Source organism: Heterocephalus glaber, unplaced genomic scaffold (genome assembly GCF_053883595.1).
Source record: "Heterocephalus glaber isolate CG9 unplaced genomic scaffold, H.glaber_assembly_v1.0 deba00001538, whole genome shotgun sequence".
Taxonomy (NCBI): domain Eukaryota; kingdom Metazoa; phylum Chordata; class Mammalia; order Rodentia; family Bathyergidae; genus Heterocephalus; species Heterocephalus glaber.
The window spans coordinates 25423173-25450662 of NW_028258333.1; the positions used below are offsets into that span (position 1 = coordinate 25423173).

General features: G+C 36.6%; 1 protein-coding gene across 12 annotated transcripts in view; it reads right to left on the reverse strand.

Annotated features, from left to right (window-relative positions):
* The window catches only part of Rictor (RPTOR independent companion of MTOR complex 2), a 132790-nt gene extending 107726 nt beyond the window's left edge, over nt 1-25064 (reverse strand). For 6 of the 12 annotated variants that reach the window (XR_015442246.1, XM_087189315.1, XM_087189312.1 and 3 more), the window contains exons 1-3: nt 24957-25064; nt 24737-24784; nt 17926-18045 (exon numbers count right to left, since the gene is read on the reverse strand). Coding sequence is in view for 6 of the 12 variants with exons in the window: in XM_087189315.1 (XP_087045441.1) it covers nt 17926-18045; nt 24737-24784; nt 24957-25005 (217 nt within the window). In the remaining 6 variants the exon portion in view is untranslated. Of the gene's footprint in view, nt 1-16935; nt 17019-17925; nt 18046-24398; nt 24646-24736; nt 24785-24956 lie in introns of those variants that run through there. The other 6 variants (XM_087189316.1, XM_087189317.1, XM_087189319.1 and 3 more) reach the window with 5 other exon arrangements.
* Between the last annotated feature and the right edge of the window lie 2426 nt (nt 25065-27490).

A 27490-nucleotide genomic window follows, 5' to 3' on the forward strand; every position in this document is an offset into this window, starting at 1 on the left:
ACTTTTTATTTTACCAAATATCTCTGAAACGCAATTGAATTTATTTTTACCTCACTATCTCTTTAATTCCATCAACCTGATGTCTAAGTATCAGTCTATTGAAGGTACCCTCAAGTTTCTCATTTGTACAATTCAAACATTTTTACTGTTATTATTTTCCTTTCTTTCCTAACTTTTCAAACTCCTTGACTCTTCCCTTACAGTACTGGCCAGTGCTAACCAAATCCACTTTTTCTCCTATAGCTTCCACACCTACTAAGTCTTGGTCCTTTTTGAACCTAGTTCTCACTGTGCTTCAGCAGAGTTTGTATAACCTCCTCCCATCCCACCCATATCCTTCAACATTAAAGTTTTATCCTTGGCTCCCAAGCTTCTCTTTTCACTGTCTCCATCAACTCTGACATTTGATTTTAATCTTTACGTGAACAACTGTCTCAACTTCAATAAAACTTTATTGTCATTTAAAGTAACACATCTCAGTCTGTAAGTTTTGGGGTGTCTACCTGAAATTTAACATAATTTATAATCAAATTAATTCTGAAAAACAAAACAAAATTCCCAAAATGTCCATCTTTGAACAAAATTCCTAATAGAAATTTTAGACTCGATGGCATTTAAAGACAGCTCGTCACCAACTATCACTGAGACATCTTAGTATATGTATATTAATCACATCTTATACAGACTTAACACAATAATATACCATTTTAATACACTTTAACTGAGTTCTAAATCAGTGCTTTGTAGTGTTTGCTTCAGCAGCACAGATACAGTGGAACCTCTGTTCACAAACTTAATTTGTTCTACGAATTTTGGAAAAGATAGTCATATTAGTGCTGGTATGGGAAAGATGGCTGCAGTCGTGTTTGTCATATGATGCAGTTTACAAACAAAAACAAAATTTTGCCAAATGCTTCTGTTTGCAAACCAAATCACTTGCAAACAAAAGCATTCGTGAACCAAGGTACTGCTGTACTGAATCAGTGCTCTGAAAATATTACATATTTTGTATCCTATTTTTTGTATGTATGGTTTGGTTTTTTTTTGGTACCATGGATCGAACTTGGGTCCTTGCGCTTGCGAGGCAGGCGGCGAAACCACTGAGCTAAATCCCCATCCCCCTATTTTTATATGTAAATATAACCATTAATATACACCAAAGAAGACACAGCAAACCTAAAATTAACAGAATAAAAATTCAGTCTAATCTCAAATCTTATGCATGAAAGGCATCATGAACCGTAAGCTTTTTTCATGAACCCTGGTCAGTGATGGTCTTACCTTAATACAAAATCAGTTTATGTAGTTGGGCAAACAATTTAGGCCAATGAACCAGTAAAACACTATTTACAAATGCAGCAACAAGATCTGAAAGCTATAGGAAAGAAAATTCAAGATTCAAGGAAGCACTAAAAAAAATCTCAGAAAGATCCAAGGAGAATTTCTCTAAATAATAGCGTCATAATTAAAGTAACTTAATAGGAAGCATCAACAGAACAAACAGAGCTAAAGAAAGAATAAACTGAAAGAAATATCTGAAGATAATCTATAGAACTTGGCCCCCTATCCCAGAAAAATGGTAAAGAAACAAATGAGTTTTAAAAGCTAAAAAATTAAAGAGAAGGTTTAACATATATTTAATAGGAATTCCTATGGGAGACACCAAGAGAAAATGGGAAGGCTGCAGTACTCAAAAAAGACAAGCATTGAGAATTTTCTGGAATTATTCAGACTTGAAATAAATCTCAAAGCAGAACAATAACTATCTAAACACATTTAAAATGTTTAATGGTTGGGCGTGGTGGTGCCCACCTGTAATCCCAGCACTTGAGAGACAGGAGGATCCCCACGAGTCTGAGGTCTGAGGTCCATACAGCCTACACAGTGAGCTCAAGGACAGCCTGAACTACATGGTGAGACCCTGTCTCAAAAACCAAAAAAAGGGCCAGGGATTTAGCTCAGTGATTCCACCGCCTGCCTTGGAAGCACAAGGTCCTGAGTTCGATCCCTGGTACCAAAAAAAAAAACCAAAAAAAGAAAAGAAAAAGTTCAACTAGCAAAATAGAAATTGTTAGACAGATTAACCAGAGAGAGAAGCAAGCAATTTGACAGCTTACTTTTAATATATTAAAAAAAAAAAACTAGAAGTATGCTGTTATACAAATCTTAACTCAAGATCTCTGTCAGACAATTGGGAAAATCTGAAAATGATTCGCTGACATAAAAAGAATTTACTGTTAATTTATTTAGTTGCACTAATGGCAAGGTGTTTATGTATTTATAAGTCCTGGTCCCAGGATTTAGCTCAGTGGCACCACGCCTGCCTCACAAGCACCAGGTCTTGAGTTGGATCCCCGGTACCTCCCCCAAAAAAGTCCTTATGCCCTACAGATAAATATTGATATATCTGCAATGAAAATAATAAATACCTGGGATTTGCTTTAAAATTATCATGGGGGGTATATAAATAAGATTGCCTCATGTTTACAGCAGTTGAAGTAGAATAGGTATATATAATCATTTTTTTTACTATTATGTCTGAAATGCTTGCCTAGATTGTGTGAGGTTCTACTCCCAGCACCAGAGGTGCAAAACGGAGAGGCACAAAAGGTACATAAATAATAATTGTGAAATGAAAGAATTTCCTAAATAAGAGAGAAGTGTAAATACCGAATAGTTTCTCTGGTGTGAGAAACTGAAAGTGTAAATAAGGATCAAAAGCCGTAATAGATAATGTGAAACAGGAAGAAAAGGTCCAAAGGGGAAGGGGTAGGTGAGAGGAAAGAAGGGAATGGAATTAATATGAGAAAAGAAAAAAATGGAAACAAAGTCTTTGTAGCTAAGGAGGGGTGGAGGAGTTGAAGGGAGGCAGGAGTATGGGGAAAAAACAAGAACCAAGATATATTATGTATAGGTACAAATTCCCAATGATGAATGTCATTATATTGTATACCTAAGATGAACCAATAAAATTTAAAAAAAAGAAATGAAAGAATTTCCCCCAATTCACCTATAAGCCCTTCTGCTTAAGATCCAAGAAAAAAGTACAGAATGAATACCTTCATGATGGATAGGTAGATGGCAGATTATTACAATTAAATAAAAATATTATCATTAAAGGAAGGCAAATTTTTTTATTCTAGGTTTTTATCCAAAATAAACATTTTTTTAAACATTACTTATTCTTCTATTTTCCCTATGTCACCAAGAATAGTTTCAACAATCTAACGCAGAGCAGCAGCAGCAAAATGGTTCAAATAAACAGAGCCATGGTTTTGTTTTTTTTGGGGGGGGGGTTGCCAAGGATTGAACTCAGGACCTTGCGCTTGAGAGGCAGGCTGTGGCACCACTGAGCTAAATCCCTGGCCCAAGAGCCATGTTTTTATAGAGATTGCCTATGTCAACTTCTTTCAGGGCCTCTTGGCTTGTCAGTCTAGCTTAAGTATTCATTCACAACACATTTGTCTAATGACATGAAACTAACTGAAGTTTAAGAGCAAGGTCTGATCTTGTAACTTCAACCTTGACACTTCAAAGGACCTGGTAAAATACTCTGTCTATGGTATATAGTCATTAATTAACTGAATGAATGAATGAATATGACATTCCCACTCCCAATGAAAAAGAACTTTCATTAAAATTGACAATAGTTATGGTCATAAGAGTTATACATACATAGCTTATAAGGGACATTAATACAACCATCATTTCTACAATGTTTATTTTGCTTTCTCGTTTTGAAAGACACTACTTGAATTTTGCCAGGCATGGTGGCACATCCTTGTAATGCCAGCACTTGGGAGGGTAAGGCAGAAGGATCATTGAAGACTCTGAAGTCAGTGTGGGCTACTTAGTGAGTTCAAGGCCAGTCTGAAGTACATACAAAGACCATGTCTCAAAAAACCAAACACACACACACACACAAATTTCAAATAATCTTCCCTATCATATGACCTTATGAATTAATTCATTCAATCAACGTGGATTTAGTGATATGTGCCATGCAGAGCCTACTCTAAGAGCTATATTCTTCACAGAGTGATCTTTCTAAATTAATCAGATCATATAAATTCCCTCGGCAGTGTACCATCATCTCCAAGTTATAACTTGTTTACCACTCTCTTGGATTTGTATACTCTCCCTCTCATTTATTATGCATAAGCCACAGTGGTTTCTTCCTACCTCTGGGTATTTGTAGTAGTTGTTCCTTCTGCTTGGAAGACTTTTCCTCTATGTATCTTCATATGTTGCCTTCTCATTAGTCTAGTATCAACTCAATATTATGCCCTTAGAGCAGTTTTCTCTTAACAGCCCTCCAAACCATCAATTCTACCTAAACAATTTTATATCAAGACCAATTATTAGTACCTAAATTTTCATGTTCACATGCCTGCTGTTTTCCATTAAAATATAATCTCAAGGTCAAGGACTCAATCTTTTCTCTTTCACAGCTGAGTCACCAGCAAAAGATCAGTATACAATATATATTAAAGGTCAATGAATATTTGTCAACTATGACTAAGAGAAGCAGATGTGAACAAATCGTAGCATAAAGATAATGTATAACATACTACAGAATCCCAAAGGCAGAAAATGGTCAACCCTGCTGAAAAAGCTAAGACTAACTTTTAGGAAGGCTTGTGGGCTACAGAAGAGTACATTAGAATGGGAAAGAATAGAACTTGAATAGGGAGAGTAATTATGAAGACCAAGTATTCCTCTAGTAAAGAAAATGAGGGCTTAAACTAAGATATGCTAAAAGAATTGTAAAAGCAAATTTTACATCTTTCTCTTTTCTAATTGCTGTGGCTAATGTTTCCAGAACTATATTAAACAGGAGTGGTGATAGTGGGCATCCTTGTCTTGTTCCTGATTTTAATGTGAAAGTTTTCACTTTCTGACCATTTAGTATGATGTTGGCTGCTGGTTTTTCATAGACAGCCTTAATCAGGTTGAGATAAAGACCTTCTATTCCAATTGTCTGTAGCATTTTTATCATGAATGGGTGTTGGATTTTGTCAAATGCCTTTTCTGCATCTATTGAGATGATCATATGGTTTTTGTCTTTGACTCTGTTAACATAGTATATTACGTTTATTGATTTACAAATGTTGAACCATCCTTGCATCCCTGGGATAAATCCAACTTGGTCAGGGTGTATGATCTTATGATGACCCTCTGTATTCTGTTTGCCAGTATCTTGTTGAGGATTTTCGCATCTATGTTCATTAGGGAGATTGGTCTGTAGTTCTCTTTTGGGATTGGGTCTTTCCCTGGTTTTGGAATCAAAGTAAAACTTGCTTCCAGGGATGAATTTGGAAGCCTTGCTTCCTTTTCAATTTTCCTTGATGAGTTTAAAGAGTAATGGCAATTGGCGAAGGATTTAGCTCTAGCTCAGTGGTGCTGCTGCCTGCCTCGCAAGCTCAAGGTCCTGAGTTCGATCCCTGGTACAAAAAAAAGTGTAATGGTGATAGTTCTTTAAATGTCTTGTAAAATTCAGCAGAGAAGGCATCAGGACCTGGGCTTTTCTTTGTCGGTAATTTTTTTATCACATTTTCAATTTCACTCATTGTAACTGGGGTGTTTAGAAAAAGAGAAAGAAATAAAAGGAATAAAGATAGGAAAGGAAGAAGTTAAACTGTCATTATTTGCTGATGATAAGATACTTTACATAGAAGACCCAAAAAACTCGGGTCAAAAGTCTTCTAGACCTAATTGACTGATTCAGTAGAGTAGCTGGATATGTCAACACTCAAAAAACAATAGCCTTCTTATACACAAATAGCAGACTCATTGAGAGGGAAATTTGGGAAACAATTCCTTTTACAATAGCATCCCAAAAAATGAAATATCTAGGAATCAACCTAACAAAGGAAGCAAAAGACCTCTACACTGAAAACTACAGCACTCTGAAAAAGGAGATCAAGGATATAAGAAAATGGAAAGACATCCCTTGTTCCTGGGTAGGAAGAACCAATACAATGAAAATGGCCATACTTCCAAAACTACTATACAGATTTAATACAATGCTGATTGAAATTCCAACAATATACTTCACATTACTAGAGAAAACAATCCAAAAATTCATTTGGAACCAGAAGAGACCTACAATAGCAAAAGCAATTCTAGGCAAAGGAGACCTGGCTGGGGGTGTCACAATCCCCAACTTGAAACTATACTACAAAGCTACTGTGATAAAAACAGCATGGTACTGGCAAAGAAACAGACCCAAGGATCAATGAAATAGATTAGAAGATGCAGAATCAGCTCCAGACATACTCAGCCACCTCATCTTTGACAAAGGAGGCAACCACCCTCATTGGAGGAAAGATAGCCTCTTTAATAAATGGTGTTGGAAAAACTGGATTTCAACCTGCCAAAGGTTAAAACTAGACCCATACCTATCACCATGCACTAAATTAAGATCGAAGTGGATTAAAGATCTAAATATTAAGACAGAAACACTAAACTTGCTGAAAGATAAGTTAGGTAGAACTTTTTTTTTTGGTACTAGGGATCGAACTCAGGTCCTTGCGCTTGTGCAGCAGGTGGCGAAACCACTAAGCTAAATCCCTGGCCCTAGGTAGAACTCTTGAAGACACTGGCATAGGAAAAGACTTTATGAACAAAACCTTAGTAGCACAGGAACTAGCACAAAGAATCAACAACTGCGACCTCATCTTATTAAAAAGCTTCTGCACTGCAAGAGAAACCATCAACAAAGCTAAGAGACAACCTACAATGTGGTAACAAATTTTTAGCAGCTGTACCTCAGACAAAAGTCTACTATCTAGAATATATGAAGAATTGAAAAAAATCAGGACTCCTCCCCCCCAAATTCAAAGACCCAATTCAAAAATGGGCATCTGAAATGAACAGACATTTCTCAAAGAAGTAAAAGCAGTAAATAAATATATGAAAAAATGTTCAACATCCCTGGTCATTTGAGAGACGCAGATGAAAACAACACTGAGATTCCACCTCACATCAGAAAGAATGGCTGCTATCAAGAAATCAACAAATAACAAATGCTGGCGGGGGTGTGGGGAGAAAGGAACCCTTCTCCATTGTTAGTAGGAATGTAGATTGGTACAACCACTGTGGAAATCAGTATGGAGATACCTCAAAGAACTAGGACTAGAGGTCCCATTTGACCCAGCTATTCCCCTGCTGGGTATCTTCCCAAAAGAATTAAAAGAATCATACCACAGTGATATATGTGCACCCATGTTTATAGCGGCACAGTTTGTAATAGCTAAAGCTTGGAAACAGCCCATGTGCCCATCAACTGGAAACTGGATAAAGAAGATGTGGTTTTTTTTTTTATAAAATGGAGTACTACTCAGCCATAAAGAATGAGAAACTAGAGACATTTATAGCTAAATGGATGCATATTGAGCCTATACTCTTTAAGTGAAATAAATAGGACTCACATGTGTAAATACCGAATAGTTTCTCTAGTGTGAGAAACTGAAAGTGTAAATAAGGATTAAAATGATTAAAACGAATAACTGATTTGAAATAGGAAAAGGTCCAAAGGTGTAGGGGTGGTGGGAGGGGAAGGGGAGAGGGAAGAAGGGAAAGAACAAATTATGAGAAAAGAAAAAAATGGAAACAAAATCTATGTAAATAGGGAAGGGTGGAGGGGGTGAAGGGCGGACAGGTAATGGGGGAAAAATAAGAACTAAGATACATTATGTACAGGTACAAGCACCCAATGATAAATGTAAACGTACTGTATACCTAAAATGTACCAATAAAAGAATTTTTAAAAATGTAAATTTTATAAGTATTTCAGAGACAAAATCTTTACCATCCAATTGCAAATTTGATGTTTGCAATAAGGACAAGAAATGAGGTTAAGATGTCTCCTAGGTGTCTCATTTGTTCCAATTAAAGTACTGTTCTTAATCAAGATGGAATATTATTCCAGATGGAACACAGAGAAATATTTTTAGAGTAAGATAATTAGAAAGTTTAAAATACTAAATTTGCTGTACTTGCCTACATGTTAAGATGTTGAATAAGCAGTGCAAAATTGGTTTGAAGCTCTTGAGTCACAAAAATTCAACAGTCATCCATTCGGTAAACAAATATTTATTCTGCATGTATAATGTACCAGAGCTGTTTTAGGCACTGAAGATACACTGATGAACAAAATGAAGTACTTGTGCTCACAAAATTTATATTACTGGGAGATAGTAATATACTATAATGTCAGTGATAACAAGGCTATAAAAGAATAACATAAGGACTGGAGATGTAGTACAGTATAGCGCAGTGGTAGAACATTTGCCTAGTATGTGCAAGGAAGGCCTGCCTGGGGTACGATCTTAACACAGCAAGGGTGGGGGAGGCATGACAACAGAGCAACAGGAGAAAGAAACAAAGATATGAAAGAATGGAAAGTGATGGAGATGAGGGCTCCTTTGGATAGGATGATCAGAGAAAGCCTCACAATAAAGGTGACATGAACAAAGTTAAATTAAGGGGGAGTCATACAAATACTGGAGGAAAAAGAATTCAGACAAAATAAACAGAAGTACAAAGATCTTGAAATAAAATATGATCAGGAAAGGAAAAAAGATATGGAAAAAAAGCGTTAGAAAAGGAAAACAGTTGTAGAGGTTCCCAGGGACTAGGTTATTACGACCAAATCATTACATACTGCACAGTGGTAGACTAAGACAAAATTGTCTACCTTGTATATATAACATTCCAGTATTTAACACGGTACTAAGAATAGAATAGGTACTCAGTGTATACGCTCTATGTTAAAGTTTGAATAAATTAATAACTTCCTAGATTTGAGCCCAATTTATTATTATTATTTTTTTTTTTTTTTTGGTACCAGGGATCGAACTCGGGATCTTGCGCTTGTAAGGCAGGCAGTGGAACCACTGAGTTAAATCCCAGGCCAGAGCCCAATTTATTTTTAACCACTCCCTTAACTTCAATTCATCTTCAAAGGACAATCCAAACAGCAATTAAAAAGACACTAAGCTTTAGTAATGTTCAGAAGCAGCATTTTTCAAATGTTTTAAAAAGTGGCAACATCACTGGAACAAGGGGAATGCTTAGAAAGAAACTACTTAGAAGTGTATAACTTCTGGAATGTCTCATTAAGTAACACATCACTTTTGTTAATATTTTATTAAAGTATCATTTTAGAGCAAGTTATGATCATGTTGGACAGTCAGCTCTGTCCTAGGAAAAGTCATGTGAAGCAGTTATAAAAAAAAAAAAAAGATGTACCAGTATATACAAGAGCAAAACATAATTTAATCTAAAATAATACAATCCTGGTTTAAAACAAAGAATTATTGCACTGTGTCATCCTTAATAGAATAAACAAGCAATCATTTAAAATTCATCACTAACAACAATTATTCTTTTGGCAGCTAATAATCTATACTCCATTTGAATCTGCTCAATGAGCCAGTCTATACTCAAGAACAGCAGGGATCACCCTGGGTTATATTAAATGTTCCCATCTACAGGGAATTTCAAACTCACTGTTTTCCACATTTTCAAAGAGTATATGCATAAAAACTTAAACATTTTAAATATTAAAAATAAAATCAATACTAATATCTTAATTATAACATTTAGAAAATATAGTCTCATCAGAAACTTCCGGGGTATTCAGTTTTAAAAAGGTTTTGCTTTTCAATAACAAAATAAGTAAATTTTTCTTTATAAAGCGAAACATAAATTATCATGTTGCTTTCAAGTATTTAATCAATTTCCATGAAATACTATATTTATATTTGGTCTTGATTCTTGTGCACAGGCACCAAGTAATGGACAGTGCACTCTTCTATCACAACACTTAGATCAACCTTCCGGGAATAAAAATTTTTAAATCAATGAAGGATTAATTACATAAAAACAGCAACTTTATTAAAATTTATTTTAAATCAGAGAACATAAAACACTGTTAAGCACAGCAAAAGAAAAATGCATCTGTATACCATGTTTTATTATAGAAGTCACCAGAAGAAAGATTGGAAAATATCAAGACAAACACAAATCAATGAAAGAAGTTGAAAAAAACAAAGCCAAAAAAGAAACAACCACTCAGGGTTTTAAACTATTAGTGAGATCTCAGACACTCTCATTTAGTCTCATAAAGTTCTAACATGTCTATTAAAAAATCAATGACATTATTTCATGATTTTCTTATGTATGAAGCAAAGTGGGATAAAACTGTTATCATGATTCCTTCTGAGTTCTTACAAAAGAAAATTAGGTAAGACATTTAACCATGCATGCTTTTTCAAAGAGAAGCTCTTTATCATGTATTCAAATAACTTTTCAACTTTGATGCATAATTAAATTATAACTATATGTTTTAAATCTAATATATTCATGAATATTATTATTCATATATGAGCATACTATTAAATTTTTCTCTGTAGAAATATTAAATCAATTTCAGTAATCATTCTGCTACAAAGTATCACAAAACTTACTAGATTGGAATTCTAATTTTTTCAAGGTATCTCTGTTTTTCTTTAAAGTCATTCAGAAAAAAAAAGTTTACCTATTGAGAACTTGCTAACTTGCTAAAACCTATTAAATCAAAAGTTTAGGCTAAAAAGGCAAAAGATGAACACAGAAAATGATTTAAAATGTTTAAATTAAGTTGAAATTAGTGTAATTATTTCAAACTCTGCCTACTCATATTAATCTGCCTATCCAAAGGAAAGTATCAACTTACGACATACCTGATACATAGACTAATTTTAATTCTACATACAACATACAACATAATGTTGGGCACATGAAGCTGACACAGAGTGTACATATGATATGATTATGTTATACAAAGCCTAAAAACAGGTTAAAATAATTTACATTATTAGAAGTCAGAATAATGGGTTTGCTGGTGGGGGAAAGAGTACTTGGAAGGAAACACAGAGGGATTTTCTAGAATACTGCAATGTGTTTCTTGGTTTGGACTTAATTACCTATTTGTTCAATTTGTCCAAATTATACATTCACAAAAAGGCTTTTCAGGGATGTCATCTTTCAACAAAAATTTTTTCAAAAAAATAACATTTACTGTTCTTTCCTGTTTAAATGGCCCTCAATAACTTCACCTTATCCTAAATCCAATATAAATACTATCATCTTCATTGGTCCTTTCTCAATACATGTTTCATACCCTTTGCCCTATTTCCTCTTGATTAAACCACATTCTACCCATCCAAAATTGAAACAATGGCCCACTTTCTATGATTCTTTTCCAGTCCACATTGGTCTTTCCCTTCTCTTAAATCTTTTTTTTATTTTACTGACCATATAAGTAAGAACATTAGTATCTATTAATATCTATGTGCCAAACTACAATAGCTATTTTACAAACATTTTTCACTCCTCAAATATTATCACCAATGGAAATGAAGAAACATGCTCAGAAAAGGCCACTTGTCCAAAGTCATGAACCTCTAAGAGGTAGAGACGAGATTCAAGTCCAGATCTGTGTGGCTCCAAATCCATGCATTTAGCTACGATGTTAGACTATCCCCATACTATAAAGTTAGCAATTCATTAAGTGGGTTTTTTTCCATGTAACTCATATTTTTGTACCTTAACACCTATCTTTATATAATCTATCTACATTAACACAAATAAAAAAAGTACCAAGTCATACTTCACCTATTTTTAGTTATGAGGCAATTACCTAAGTGGAAAACATCCAAGATGAAAAGTAAACACTCCAAAATATAACAATAAAAATTTGTTGGAACTCAGAAAGACACCCAAGTTTGCTATTTTTTAAGATAAGAACATTTGGGGAGCAGTAAATACAGGGAAAGACTTTCTCTGAAGCTCTCCTATCAACCTTAAAGGCCTGATCCTCCACAGTATGAAACTATTGTAAATCTCTCTTCTGGGTACCTCTTCAAAAAGACAAAGCCAAAAGATGATACACGTGGCAGGAAGGGAAGACTAAAACTGACACCACACCCAGAATCCAGAGGAAAAACAGCCCAGTGTGTCTTTTCTTCAGACACTCAGCTCCCTAAAAATCATTTACTCTTTCTCTAAAATTGCCTCCATCTCCCACTTTCCTCTCCCCTATGGAGTACATAAACTTCTAAATTTGGCCAGATATTCACACTCCCGTGGTCATAATAAATCCCTATGCTTTTTCTGCTGTTGTCTATCTACTGTTAGTTTATTTTAGCAGACTCAATTACTGAAATGCTGGAGGGAAAAGAAGATTCCTTTGTTCCTGCAAATTCAAAGTAGGTATCATCAAGTGTATTCACTATATGTCAAAAGTATTGACAGTGGCGCCTATTAGTTCTTCACAATCTCAACCTATTTGTCCTTTCTGTCCCTATTTTAGATATAATATTAATATGAGAAGTCCAGTTATACAATTTCCCATTTGACAGCACAAGTTAAAAACAATAAATGATGACTAAATAAAGAACAACAATTGCAATATAAAGTAATAGTTGAAACCAATGAAGCAGCAGATAAGAATAAAATAAACAGGTAGATTTTTACAGAGTAATAATAAATTCTTTCCCCAACGCCCAACACAAAAACAATAAGAAATCAATTATCATCATAACCCCAGCAAAATAGAAAAAGTTAAAATATACTTTGTATATTTTTAAGAAATAAGGAAATTTTAGTAACAGTTCTACAAATAATTTTATCTGAAATATTTAAAATGTACATTTCTGAGCTAAGATAATAGCTGGCTTCCTGAGAATTCCAAATCAATATTCTTCCAGTGATATGACTTATCTTTTATTGTACTTAATGTTTTGGAAAGACTGGAAAAGGTTATGTGTATGCACCAAAAAGAATGAAAAAAATCTCATGTTTCTCTTACTAACTACATGACCTTTGGGAGATTCAGCACTGCCCCACCATTTTCCTCACCAGGTATGCACATAAGTTATTAACACATATCTCCTAGGTCTGAAGGAAGATTCAATTAGATAATTTATGTTTCTAAGAGAATCCTAAACATAATACATGGTTTATTGCTGCCATTTCTCGTAATCAAAGATTATGACTTAAACATTTAGCAACTAGAATGATGCTGGACATATCATATAACCAAAACTCATTAAATACTTAATGACAGGTCTCTGTGACAAGAGGAAAAGAGTAGAAATCTCTCTGTAATTACATACAGCATTGTTTAAACTGATTATACCCAATACCTTTTTCAAATGCTCAGCAAATAAGAATGAAAGAATTGTTTTAAAGGGAAACACTAGGACCAACTGCTTCAAATTACTCTTGTATTAAATTATTTGCTTATATGATGTAAGTTTTATTACCAAACAAAATGCTCAACAAAAAAAAAACAATCCTTGTGAACAGTCTACCCATCACTGGAAGGTTTAAATGATGATGAATGACAACTATCTGGTATTTTAAAGAAGGCTCCTGCTTTGAGTCAGAGGGCTGATAAAATGATTTCCAAAGTAGCTTCCAAGATGCTTAAAAATAAATATTAGCTATACATACATACATAGCTTCCTCAAATCCATGCATATTCCAGTACCTCAGGTGAATATTTTGTGGTAATGCATTATTATCTTAAAAGATAATTAAACTTTTTCTGTGTATTACTTTTACAATATATAGAAACAATTAGTGATGTACCTGAAAAAAATCTTCCTAGGACTCAAAAATCAAGTCTATTTTGTAAAATAAAATGAAGTAATAATCAGAAGAAACAACAACACAGATAACTGCCACAATTTACTCCAATCTTTTTATTTCCTTTTGAAAACCCAGCATCTTTTCAAATAACTTCTTTCATTTTGGTAAGGAAAATAAAAGAATCTGTGTTTTCAAAACAATGTTGAAGTATGTACAGTGTAACACTGAATTCTCTCACTAGAAAAAAGAAAGACAATTTTAAAGTTCTTATTAACATATATAAAGTGATTTAAACATTTTAAAGCTATTCTATCTGTAATTTAGTTTATTAAAAATAGTTATAAAATTTTATGTAAGAATTATTTTTATATATGAAGACTTATGTATTAATCACTTGCTCTGCATCAAGCTGTCATCTAAAATAACACTACAAATCTTAGCCTATAGTAATAAAACCACAATTCATTCTAAATAAACACATAGGGAAACAGCTATTAATATATACTCAAGCATCCCATCATTGCAATTTTACACCAGTATCAGATGCAACAAATACGATTTAAAACTTATCTGCAACATTATGAATAAAGAGTTCTACAATGTTCTACCTGTCACTTGGTTACACTTAAAGAAACTACATATAGCTTAATGTTAGAATTCCTAACACCTCAAAATATTGTACCAAGTGCTGTAATCTCAGTCTGTCCATCTCTGTACCTGTCGGTCTCTGTCTCTCTTTCCCCTCCACAGAGTTTTCTTTTTTGTTTCCTTCAGGGAACAAGGTGATGGTAGTGTGGTAAATGTGAGGTAGTGCATTACAGAATTATGAATGAAAAAAAAACAGGGCAATTAAGTTTTAGTACTATACGAACAATGAACCAAGCATAGAAATACTTAGCTATTTTAAGATAAGTACAAAGTACAAAACCAGATAAAAATATGTATGTGCACATATCTAAACCAGTTAAATACACTTTTATCTGTCAAGCTGTTTCTTCTTAGTAACTAAATTACTTGGCAATCTTTGTTTACAGCTTCTAAGTCTTTTCACTCTTTATTCATTATGAGGAACACACGAAATTACACGAAAGATGGCTATTATAATGGGAAAAAAAAGAAAGAAATTACACTAGTTCAGAGCAAGATTACTAAAATCCCTGCACATGACAATTCAAGTCTTGTTTTGCTGCTCTAATATAACAATAATTTCCCCAAACATTATTTTTCATTTACCTAAATCACTAGAGAGCTGGGTAGGATGTTGGGATTTGGCAAAGAAACATTCTGCATTTTTCAGGATAATCTTAATTTCAAATATTCTACTCTACTACATTGTGAGATCAGAAAATACATTCATTTTAGTGTAGCAAGTAACAAAAACACTGCCCTATATATATGGAAGACAGCATACTCAAAAATAAGTCTGATAACTTACAATGGCCCTTGAACATGCACACTATTCTTTAATATTATATTAATGAAGATGTGCTACAAAAAAATGAAACCCATGCATAAAAAAATCATTTGTACACAATTATGCCTGGTTTTGAGATATATGTAATTACGTACACATAATAACAAGTACATAATTATTTGATGATATGCCTCAAATCTCTCAATGCAGTCCAGCACTACCTTCAAAGTTCAGAAGAACCCAATTTGCAATTTAATTCTTAATGGTTAAGAGATTTATATTAAGAGAAAAACCAACATTATCTTAAAATACTCAGTATTATCTTGAAACACTGAATAAGACCCAGGAATATGTTAGTTTAAACCTCAGTCCAGAGCTCTATTTAAATGATACTTTTTTATATAAAGGTTTTATAAGTGTTACCACGTAATTCTATTAAGGTTTTCCCTAGGGTCATTCCTTATCTGTCTCCCACTTTTATACCTGAATTCTTCTAGTTATAATTCCTTTATAATAACTGGCAAGTTACTTCAAATATTACTGTCTTATATTGTCCATTGATACAGCTATATCCCAACTATAATATAAACTCTTATGGGAAACTTATGCCATCACCAATAACAACAGCACTAACAAACATGATAATATATTCAACAAAAATATACTGGATGGGCCAGGGATTTAGTTCAGTGGTTCTGCTGCCTGCCTCACAAGCACAAGGTCCCGAATTCAATCCCTGGTACCAAAAAACAAACAAACAAAATATATACTGGACAGTAAGAAAATCACTACAGGGCCAGGAATTTAGCTCAGTGGTTCCGCCGCCTGCTTTGCAAGCACAAGGTCCCGAGTTTGATCCCCAATACCAAAAAAAAGAAAAGAAAAGAAAAGAAAATCACTACAAAGCCAAAGTGGGTTAAAAATTTGGAAACCCAACTGATGGAGCCAGATTCTTCAAAATCCTGTAAGTTTAAAAGGTTTTAATATTTCTTATTAATTCAACTGATTCTTTAAAAAGGATATGATTAAGGCATTAGCACATTCTCAATTTTATTATGCTATATAACTTAATCATTACCAGGTACATTGCTCAGTTCATGCAATCTGGACATTAGATGAATAATACAAAGAGTGTCCTTAGGTTTGGATTCTCTTTCAAGCCTATTAAACTGGACATAAGAATGTTATAGTTAGCTAGTTTACATAATCAGTTTCAATTTATTTTGGTATGTGCATAACTTTATAATTAATTTGTTGTAGAGATTTTTGGGGGGAGGGGTGACGGTACAGATCATCAAACTCAGGGTCTTTGCAGTAAACTACAGCCCCAGCCCTTTTTTTATTTTTTTTAAGAGATAGACACTCATTAAGTTGTTAAATTCCCCAAGCAAGACTTGAACTTGTGATCCTCCTGCCTCAGCCTCCCAGAATACTGGGATTACATGTGTGTGTCACCTCACCTGGTTATAGAGATAATTTTAGGAGCATTCAGCTTTAACCTGGTCACACTAAAGGAATAAACACAATGATACAAAACAATGGATGATCCAAAAAGGAATTAACAGTCAACTCTCAATTATTCACATGTAGATTACCTAATACATATTTTAACCTGTAACTTTCTTGTACTGATAGTATTCTCCAGGTAGGAAATAAAATATGATGCCAATAATCCAAATAAAATAGAAAAGATATATCAATCTACTAGAGGAAGGTAAAGAAAACAAATAATCTAAACCTACATATAAATAAAAATACTAAGATTATATATTTAGCAGTCTACCATTATCACCTTTTTGCGCAGGTAACTGAGAGTGGACTGTAATTAGATGAATGATAGCAATATAGACAGACAGGCATGCAAACCATTCACTCACCCCACTGTGCTTTTCACAGCCCTATTTTCAGTAGCCTGAGACCTGGGAGGGGGAGGAGGCAGCAAGTCACAGCAGATGGATCACTTAAAAGGAAATTGAGAGTTGACTGTAATTTACATTTAAAGTGCTATGAAATACCACCACTCCTACATGTATTCATTATTGTTTATGAGAATAAGTCTCACAGTGATTTAACAAGGCTATAAATGCTTTCTTTTTAACTTTTCAATATCCCATGATGATATCTGAGAACCACAATGATGGAAGGCGCAAGTGCTGTTAAAATAGTATACATTTTAGAGGTGAAAACTCTGAAGCCCAGGGAGGTTAAACAGCATGTCAAAATCATCCTCACATTAAGAGTAGAACTGAACTTTGCAGACTGACTTCCACGCTAGTCTCTCAGCCCCTTCAAATCAAAATTGTTGTCTTGTCTTCAGAGATTATAGCCTTCATAATTTTCTTCTGCTGGCTCGGTTCTTACTGATTCCTACTATGACATAAACCCTCATCATCTTATCCTAGAATACTCAAAAATCTTTAACTCTCTGTTTGGGAAGCAGGCATGGGGTGTGCTTATAAGCTCAGTGGTAGAGCTCATGTTTAGCATATGCTAACTCTAGGTCAATCCCCAGCATCAAAACACAAAAACAAGGGCCAGGGATTTAGCTCAATGGTGCTGCTGCCTGCCTCGTAAACTCAGGGTCCCGAGTTCAATGCCTGGTACCCAAAAAACAAAAACAAAAAACCCTCTATTTATGTTCTTCCTTCTCTGAACACTCTATGCAGAGAATACTCAAATCACAAATCAGAACTATTATTATTAACTTTCATTCCAGTATATGATGTTACTATGATGTTACCTCTCTTACACAGCTCTTTCAGGATCAATCACCTGAATTTCTTTTTCTTTGCTTGGCAATACTGAAGATTCAATTCAGGGCCTTGCACATGCCAAGCGAGCATTTTTCCAATAAGCAACACACACACCTTTTTGAGACAAGGTCTTTCGGCTAAATTGCCCAGGCTGGCCCGGAACTTGCAATACTCCTCCCTCAGCCTCCAGTGCAGCTGAGATTACAGGTGGGTGCCACCACAATGGGCAATCATCTGAAATTGAAAGCGTAAAACTAGACTCATTAACATCCCTCTCAAAATGACTTTCCCATTTTATGGCACCATCAAATTGCAAACCTGAACTGTTCTTTAACTCTATTTTCTGCTTTAATACTACACAATCCGCCTTGCCGGTGTATTTTCTCTCTCCCTCCCTCTTCTCTCACTCTGTCTCAGTACTGGGGATTGAACAGCAGGCGGGCCTTTACACTGAGCTCTCTCCCTAGCACTTTTTTAGTTTTTGAGACAAGATCTCACTAAGTGGCTAAATTGCCCAGACTGGACTCAAACTTGTGATTATCCTGCCTAAGCCTTCCTAATTGTTGCAATTACAAGTGTGTGCCACCATACCTGGCTTTTTCTATTAAAAAAGTGCCGGGGGCTAGGGATGTGACTCTGATTGAACTCATGCCCAGCTTGTGCAAATCCCTGAGTCTGATCCCCAGTAGCACCTCCCAAAAAACTGCTTCCGTAATTAGCATATAATTGAGATGGGGGCAGATGAGTTAAAGAGCACCGCTGCTCTCAAGAAGCTTAAAATTTAGTGAAAGAAGTGGACAAAAAACTATAATAAGGTAATGGTAAGTGCTATTCAGAAAGAAATAAAAATGTGGAAAAGTAGAAGAGGAAGTAATAGGTTTCCATGGGGATAAGAAAAGAGTCCCAGAAGTGGCATGGGACCCTGACCTTAGCTAATTAGGATTTCTATAAAGAGTACTGGTAATTTCTAGTCAAAGGAAAACCTATCCAAGGTCAAATAAATATGAAGCTACATGCTATGTTTAAGGAAAAGCAGTCTCCTTTAACTAAGCACTTATTCTCAACCAGGGGTATTGTTTAAAAACAAACAAACAAACAAATGAAAGACTGTGCTTTAGACTAGCAAACTCTCCTTAGACAGCTTTGAGAAGCTGAGTGTAATGAAGGGAAGGAGTATCACACATATTAACTCTGCAGAGGGAGACAGGACTAATATGTTTAAGGCAATACAGAAAAAAACAATATAGGAATAAATGATAAAAGACCTTGAATGCCACTAAGGAATTTGGGCTTTATGTTGCGAGCAAATGGAGCCTCTAATATGTGTATATGGGTGGTTATTTTAATTTAAGGCAAAGACAAGATCAGATCTGGAATATAGGGAAATAATCCTGGTAGTCATACAGCTGCCCAATGAGAAAAGAAGAATTTAGTGTCACCCAAATGATGATGTGAGCTAGACCAAGGACAATGTGAACAGGGGAGACTGAATTCAAAGGTTATTTCAGAGGCAAATGGGGGCATATCATAATAGAACTAAGAGGATGAGTAGTTGGTCTCCAGCTTCAACAGAGGGTGGTGTGATACCTAGAAAGTGAAAAGTGGGTACAAAGTTTTTACACATCAGGACTCTGAGATGAATGCCAGACTTAGTCACTAGCCCTGTGGCCATGGTTCGATTATATTTTTCAGTTTCAGTCTTTTGAAATTTCCAGGCTTTTATTTTCAAGTATGAGATAAGAATTACCTCAAACAGTTGTTGAAGATAAAGTGAAATAATACATTTTAGTGCCTGGCACAGAACCATGAATACAATAGTAATATTAACTGTAGGATATAAAACTTAAAATGCTGAGGAATTTTCCAGCATCCCTTAAGAAACTATTTTCAGTGTAGGAAGAAAGCTGTGCTTACAAAAAACCATAGTGGTTAAAAAATAAAGTTATAAAATCATAATGATTAAGAAATAAAGTTAAACTTTTTGTCTACAGAAAAATAACTATTTTGCAACCTTTGTCTTTATTGCTTCATGTCTCCCACCTAGCTCCCACCTAATACAGTACCCCATGTACAGTATAATTATATGAAGGATGTAACAAATGCTCACTAAATGTGATAAAACTGTGCCAACATGAAGGAAGAAATGAAGTCTAAAAAAAAAAACTTTGTAAAGAATCTGGAGGAAACAGAAATAGACTAGAGATATTTTAATGTTTGATTCAGGAAACATTAAATGTGGGAGATGAGGGAATTCACATCAGACAGACTACCTTTTTAATAAATAAGTAAAATCTGGCTGGGCACACACCTATGGTAGCACACACCTGTGAATCCCACTACTCAAGATACTGGGACAGGAGGATCACAAGTTCCAGGCCAGCCTGAGAAACTTAGTGAGACCATGTCTCAAAAAAATAAAAAGAGGCTAGCCAAAGTGATGGCACATGTCTATATGGAGCATTCTGGAAGGCTGAAGCAGGAGAACTACAAGTCTGAGCTCAGCTGGAGCAACTGAACTACTTAATAAGACCCTGCCTCAAAATAAAAAATAAAGGGCTAGAAATATAACTCAGTGAGAAGGTCCTGGGTTCAATCCCCAGTACTGAAAAAATGGTAATAATAACAACAATAAAATTTCAAAATAAAAACAATTTGAAAAGGGCTTGGAATGTAGTTCAGGGGTAAAGTGACCCTAGGTTAGATCTTCAGTACCACAAAAACAAACAGAAGGGAGAAAGGAAGGGAAGAAATAAAAGTATTCTGCACAGAACAGAGGACTACAAAGCCAATCTGTAATGCAAAGAAAGGAAATTAATTGCTTCTTCCATTCTAACATACACTCAATTTAATTTTTGTAGCCATTATGCGGGTCCATTTATCTATTATTTCTCAGATTATATGAGTATTCCTCTAGGCTACTCCTCCACCTACTCACTTTCCCTTTCCAAAGGTGCCGTATATTTCCTAGAGAGCCCACACACACACTTTGTCCATCACTGTTCTTATCATTCGACCACATTGAGAGTCATCCTGATTCTCTAACCACTAGTTAATTCTTCTCTCCTCTGGCTACTACTGGGCTACTTCTGTTCCTTGTATACCCTGATTAATTCATTGTTCTATACTACATCACTTCTTTATATCTGTTCCAGTAAACTCTGGAAGGGGGTTTCACCTTTGTTTTATTCCCCCAGCATTTAATTCAGCATCTGGTACATAACACACGTTCAGTCAATGTTTGTTTTGTTGAATTAAAGTGCACAATTAAGTAACTTCTCAACTAGAAGCAATCAGGAAAAAGTTATTTTTCAAATTTCTATCATTTCAGATATCCTTGCTACTCTTCAACATAACACCAACAAAGACAGTCAATAATTTTATTAATGGAAAAGTAAAGGTATAAGATAATCAAAAATTATAAAATTAAATAGGTCTTCTAATGTTATAATCTATTAATTACATTTTAATATAAATGTGTCCATGTTCTTGGCATTCAGTTTGAACACTATCCCAGGAGGGGCTTACCCAGGAAGAACACTGTGTCTTTTCAAGTTAGGTCCAGTACCAGGAAAAGATGTACTATTAGACTGATTTAAAAAAGTCTGCTCTTGCTGTGGAAGTGGCTAAGGATCTGGGTTTCAAAATACTGTACATTATGGCATGAAATACAGTTATGTAATTAATAGCAAATATTGGGGACTTCCACAAATTAAAGGGGAGCAGGTATCTGAACAAAACTGAAAGCAACAATTACCATAGTAACTGTAAATCTACTAGAGTGATTTTATAAACTAGGTCAAAATTAATCCATCAAGAACTTTTTCCTTTCTTCATTTTTTTCAGTACTGGGATTGAACCCAAGGCTTTGCACATGCTAGGCAAATGCTCTGCCACTGTGCTAGTCAACCCCTCCCCCTTTTTAAATTCTGAGACAAGGTCTCAAACTTGTGATCTGTCTCAGCCTTCTGAGTAGCTGGAATTACAGGCAGACATCACCACATCTGACTCCACAACAATTCTTCCTTCCTTGCTTCCTTCTGCAGTAGGAAGGATCAAGCCTAGGGCCTTAGCAATGAGCTACATCCCTAGCCTTTACTTTTTATTCTGAAACAGGGTCTTGCCAAATCACCCAAAATGGGCTTAGAATTTGCAGTCTTCTTGCCTCAGCCTCCTAGATGCCAGGATGACAAGCGTGTGTGGCCATGCACCCAGGTAAAAGTTCTATCTTAGAGATACCTGATTAATATAAGTGTCTCAAAGAAGCTTGAAATTCTGATTCCTTGTTAACAAAATTATAGTCAACACATCTGAAATATTTTCAATGTGATTTAAAGAATCCTGATTTCACAATGTAGGATGGCAACTAACATTTAACATCACGCAAAACTATAGGGTCCTATGCTGCATGCTTTAATTTAAAACTACCCCCTTTACCTCTCATATTCTTACTAACTCTGAAATTATCTCTTCTTTTGGAGATGGAGAATGCACAGGTCAAATAACGTGCCCTAACTCATCCAACAATTATTAAGGCCCATAGCTGAGATTACAACTCAAAACTGACTTCACAATCAGCCTCTTTCACTATACACTGATGGCTCCCTTCAGGGAATATAATGATTATAACCTCCAGTTATAAAGAGTTTTGTTGAATACACATGGAGTTTCTCAAAAAATTACAGAAAAACAATTAAAATGAGAGCAAACACTGTTGGTATTAAATATTTTGGTTGCCCAAACTTCTATCTTTTTATATACTGTAATCCAGTCCAAAACAGCTGCCTTTCAGCTGGAACCCAGACTGCCTCACTGTTCTCAAAATATTACTCATACATAATTTCTCATGAACTTCGTATTAGATCCACAAGCCTTCTTTGAACAATGAAATGTGTGTCAGAATAACAGCTTCTGTTAGAGAAAACAATGTCCTCGTATAATGAATAACTCAGATTACGTTTTACTTTAAACTTCTTTAAATTTAGAAACACAATTCTCACATAACTTCTCATTTTTAATTGTGCATTGCTTTTGCACTGAGTTTCAAATGGCTGTCTATTTTATTCTAAACTGAAGTACTACATTTTATAAAGGCAAGTAGAAAGAACATTTTCTGCACTTTCATATGATCCTGGAAAAAAGGTGTTTACTAAACTCTCAGGGAATGCAGCATTTTAAACAGTAAATATAGAAGAATCATCTGTGTTCCTGAGTAAAACCAGAATAAACTAAAGTTAGCAAATTAAACCACTCTAGATAGAAACTCAGCAAAGTACAACTATAATTTATTTCCAGCACCACATTCAAGCAGGTTTCTAATGTAGAAACTCGCCTCCGGCTTACCTAGTGAGTACTCTTTTCATCTCTACCTAAAACACATATGCTTGTATATAAATTACCAATAAACTGTATCTGTCAGAGAACTGAAATACTAAAGTTCAGGTCTGTAGGAATTATCCTTATTTTGTTAGAAAGCTTCACTAGAAAATAATTTTATGTAGACTTTTCATATATGGGCTATGTAAGTTTCCAATCTGCTGCACCAAAGTCAGTAACTTCTCTTTCTACACTAATTCTCAAAAACCATCTTCTGAAAAGTTCCAAATTAGTGAACTAGTGATCTAATTAGTTGCCATTTCCATACTCATGCACTACTACTATATTGTATTTTACAAACTTTCCTGCTTTTAAGAAGACCTGGTTCACCCAAAATCAAGTCCCTGAACTTTTAGAACAAAATATTAAGTCACAAAACTGAATTCCTGTAGCTAAAATCAAAACTGGCCTTTCACTTATACACCAGTAAATTTACATTAGGACATAAAAAATAAAAGAGCATGTACTACGTTTTCAATACAGAGATAAGCCTCAACCAACAAACCCACGTCTAACAAATACTGCATATGTCATAACACTGAGTACAACATGGAGTAAAAAATACGCTGATCTCATACACAGAATGTTTACGACTTAAAAAAAAAACTTCCTAAAATGTTTCACAGATCTTAAAAAGAAACTGTACAGCTGAACCAATTTACTCTACAAGCTAGAGCCAATTTGAGATACAGTATGACTGTCGTAATCAGTAGAACAAATTGTTTATCGTGAAAAAGAAAAGAATCTCGAACATAATTACAATACTAATTCTTCTACGAGATATTGTAGAATAAATTCCAGGACGGTGGCTGATGGAAGAAGTACGGATTAAATAGCAGGATTCAATCCTTAAAAATATAACCCGGGTTTACCCAGCTCCGAAGGTGTAAATAAACCCATCTCCTCTGCAGAAGGTAAACAATGAACCTGCAGCACGGTGAGGGGGCGGTCTTCGGCCAACTACAGACCCAGAGGCTCGGAAAAGGGAAGCAGGAGGGAAGCGTAACCCAGACTCTTAGCAGGAATAACTGGCTCCACGTCTCACTACCGAGTTATCCACGCTGCAAGTTCCCCCGGAACGTGGGCAAAGACAGAAGCAGTCACGCAGTCAACAAGACCCAAGCAGGTCCGGAATCTGCTCCGGGGATGGGGAGGGCAGGATGTGGTAGCTCTTCCCTCAAACATCCTCCAGCAACCTAAATAATAACCCCTACCTCCCTCCGGCCACTCCCAGGATTCGGGTGCTCCAGCTTCGGGATAGGTGTGAGAGGCTCCCCGGGCGGTCGAGGGAACCCACGGGGTCGCCGGCTCCGCCGAGTTCAGCTCGACGCCCCGGATGCCCAGCAGCGACCCAAGGCTGGGGAAGTGGGTCCGGGGAAGGGGCTGGATCCGACGCGGCACCCGGGTCCGACTGTGCTCCGCGGGCCAGCAGGCGAGGCTCGATTTGGCCCCGGAGTCCCCGCCGCTCCCCTGCGCGGCCCGCCCCTGCCTCCAGCCCCCGGCCAACCCCGGTTCCTCCCCAGCAGCGCGCGCCCGCGGCGCCCCGCGTTACCTCGGGTCAGATCCAGCGGGACGTTCTCCTCGCCGCTGTCATTCCGCCCTGTGCGAAACATACACAGCCCCAGTTAGGATTCGCTCTCAGGCCAGCAGCGGCTGCCCTGGCTCCGGCCAGCGCCCCAGCTCGCTTCCCCTACCCAGAGCCAGGAGAAGACAAGTGCCAGGGGTGGCGGGCCCGGGCAGCGGGGAAGGAGCGAGGGCTGCGGCAGGCTTACCTCGTATTCGGAGGTTTTTCAGAGAGCGGCCGCGGCCGATCGCCGCCATATTGACGGGTTTCAGTCACAACACCGGAAACCTCGCCCAATCGCGCGAGAACCCCTTCCCCTCCCCGCGCGCCGCGTCCGCCCCCCGCGGCATCTCCCCCGCCCCCCCGGGCCACGGGCGCGCCGCGATAGCCACGCTGTCCCAGAGTCGCCTGCGCTGCGCGGCGCCGGCCTCCCGGTGCGTGCGGGTGAGGCGATAGGCCCGGAGGCCGCTTCCCACTCAGGGAGGCCCAGGGACGCGGCGCGCGTGCAGGACGCGGCCCTTGGGCGGCGGAGCCCGGGGCGCACACGCAGCGGGGTCGGAGGAGGCCGGGAGGCGTGGGTCGGCCACCTGCTAACACCGTCCTGCCGCACTCGGGGGTTGTGCTCACGCCCGGGAGAGGCGGCCCCCCTTCCTTACTCCTCGTTTAAAACTACTTTTTATTTGTGAAAAAATCGTGCGCGCGGCGTTAGTCTCCCTGAAGTCCCTTCCCAGAATCTCTGTGCGCGGCGCCGACCAAGATACGCGTAACAAAGTTTGTTTTCCGTCCACGCTCTGACCATTGCGCTAAGCAGCCTTGCACTTGATCTTCAGAGCCACAGGCCGCCGGGAGGCTTGTGCAAAATGGAAGTGGTTGGGTGGAGGTTTGTGTCTGACTGCCAAGCGGGAGACGCCGAGGGCACCGGGCGGGCCCTGGAGGCTTCTTGGGGCTGGGTCCTGTTTTCTCTCTGTGGCTTTCACAACAGCGGCTAATGTAGTTAGCGTATATGGATATTTTTAAAAATACGAAACAGTTTTCAACTGGGGATTTAAATTCTAGAACCTGTTATATATATTAATTATCGCTGGCCCGTAACCCAGCAGTTTAGATTTACTTTGAGAGGGTGAGCATTTTGTCGCCTCCGTTTCTCAGCTGCTATTCCAGGAGACTGAAAGTTAATCGAAAGTGGAGATTTTTTGCCTTAACCACTTCTCTTTTTCCCAGTTAATGCAGTGTTCAATAAATATCTGTTGGCGAAGAAGTCCTCTGTCCTCTCTATTCTAATACTCTTCTTAATGTGCTTGAGGAAAAAACAACATGTTATGGCTACTTATTGAAGTTGTTAATAGTGAACAATCGGAAATACTTAAATAACCAAAAGTATTATGCAGATTATGGCAGCCATTTAAAATGACTATGTAAACCTAGTATTAATATAGTTATGATATTAAAACAAATTGCCTATGTAAGTGTTTGAAATACACACGAAACTTCAAATCACATTATACAATATTTTATATGGACATAGGAAGTAGAAAAAAGTCTCGGCTACAGGTCGAAATGTTAGCTGATTTTCTCCCCTCAGTATGAGATTGCAGGTGCATTTTTTTTGTTCCTGTCTCTTATCTTTTAAATATCCTGTAGTTAATGTGTCTTTTGTAAAATAAATAAAAGATTTTTAAAAGAAACATAGCATAATCAGGAAAATAAAAGAGAAACACTTTCCTTAAAGTTCTACCTGCTGTCTATATATTCTAGGTTCTTAACAGGTCTGCTTTCAGATACCTGCTACTACTATTGCGCATAGATTTAAGAATATAACGTAATTACGTTTCATTAAAATAAATGTCTCCTGACACTAGTAGTGGTTTTAAGAACAAACTACAAACTTACTCCCTCTTTTATAGCTTTCAAGACTTGGGGCAAATTATTTATCTTAGTTCCTGCCTAAGACAAAAAACACAAGACTTGGGGTCTGACCAGGAAATTTAAAATTTTATGTTTAATCCCTTCCTGTATCTTACCACATTCCACCATTGCAGAAGAATAGAAATCAATCTAAGGAAATTCTACCAGATTGTTACAATTGTAATTCTCATCCAATCCTTAAACCAAATAAACTTGTTTTTAAAATTAACTACTTCCTAACAATTTAACTTCATTTTCTCATTCAGTCTTTCATGAAAGTTGAGCACAACTGATCCACTTTTACTTGGGGTACTTAAGAGCCTGATTTCAATTAGTCTTTTTTATCTTCATACTGTATGTTCTCATTTAAAGACCATTATTCAATTACTTCATCTCTTCCAGAAGGAAAAAAAAAATTATGTTTTTTCAATCTTACAATGTAATTAGTTTTTCCCTTGTTACTATTTCAGCCTTTTGAGTGGTTAGGTTCTTCACATTTGCTCTTACAGTGAATGGCATTTCTGATAAAAAGAACAAGCTCTTAGAAGTCTGAAATGACACTGAACTAAGAATCAGGAGTTCAGGTAAATTATAGTAAGGAATACATTACACAATGTTGTGTTTGCTTTTTAAAGGATAGCAGTATATCATTGATCCTAGTCAACTTGTTAGTTGCTAAAATCTCTGTTCTCTTGTCTAATACTTGCTGCTATGTAGCTAGTCATTCCTTCTTTTGAAACTTGGTATGTTTCCCTTGCTTGTTTTAGCCCACCCAAATGACTTACTCATTTTGTTTACTTCTTAGTACTTCTCCAATTTGATTTTGATTCTAATCTG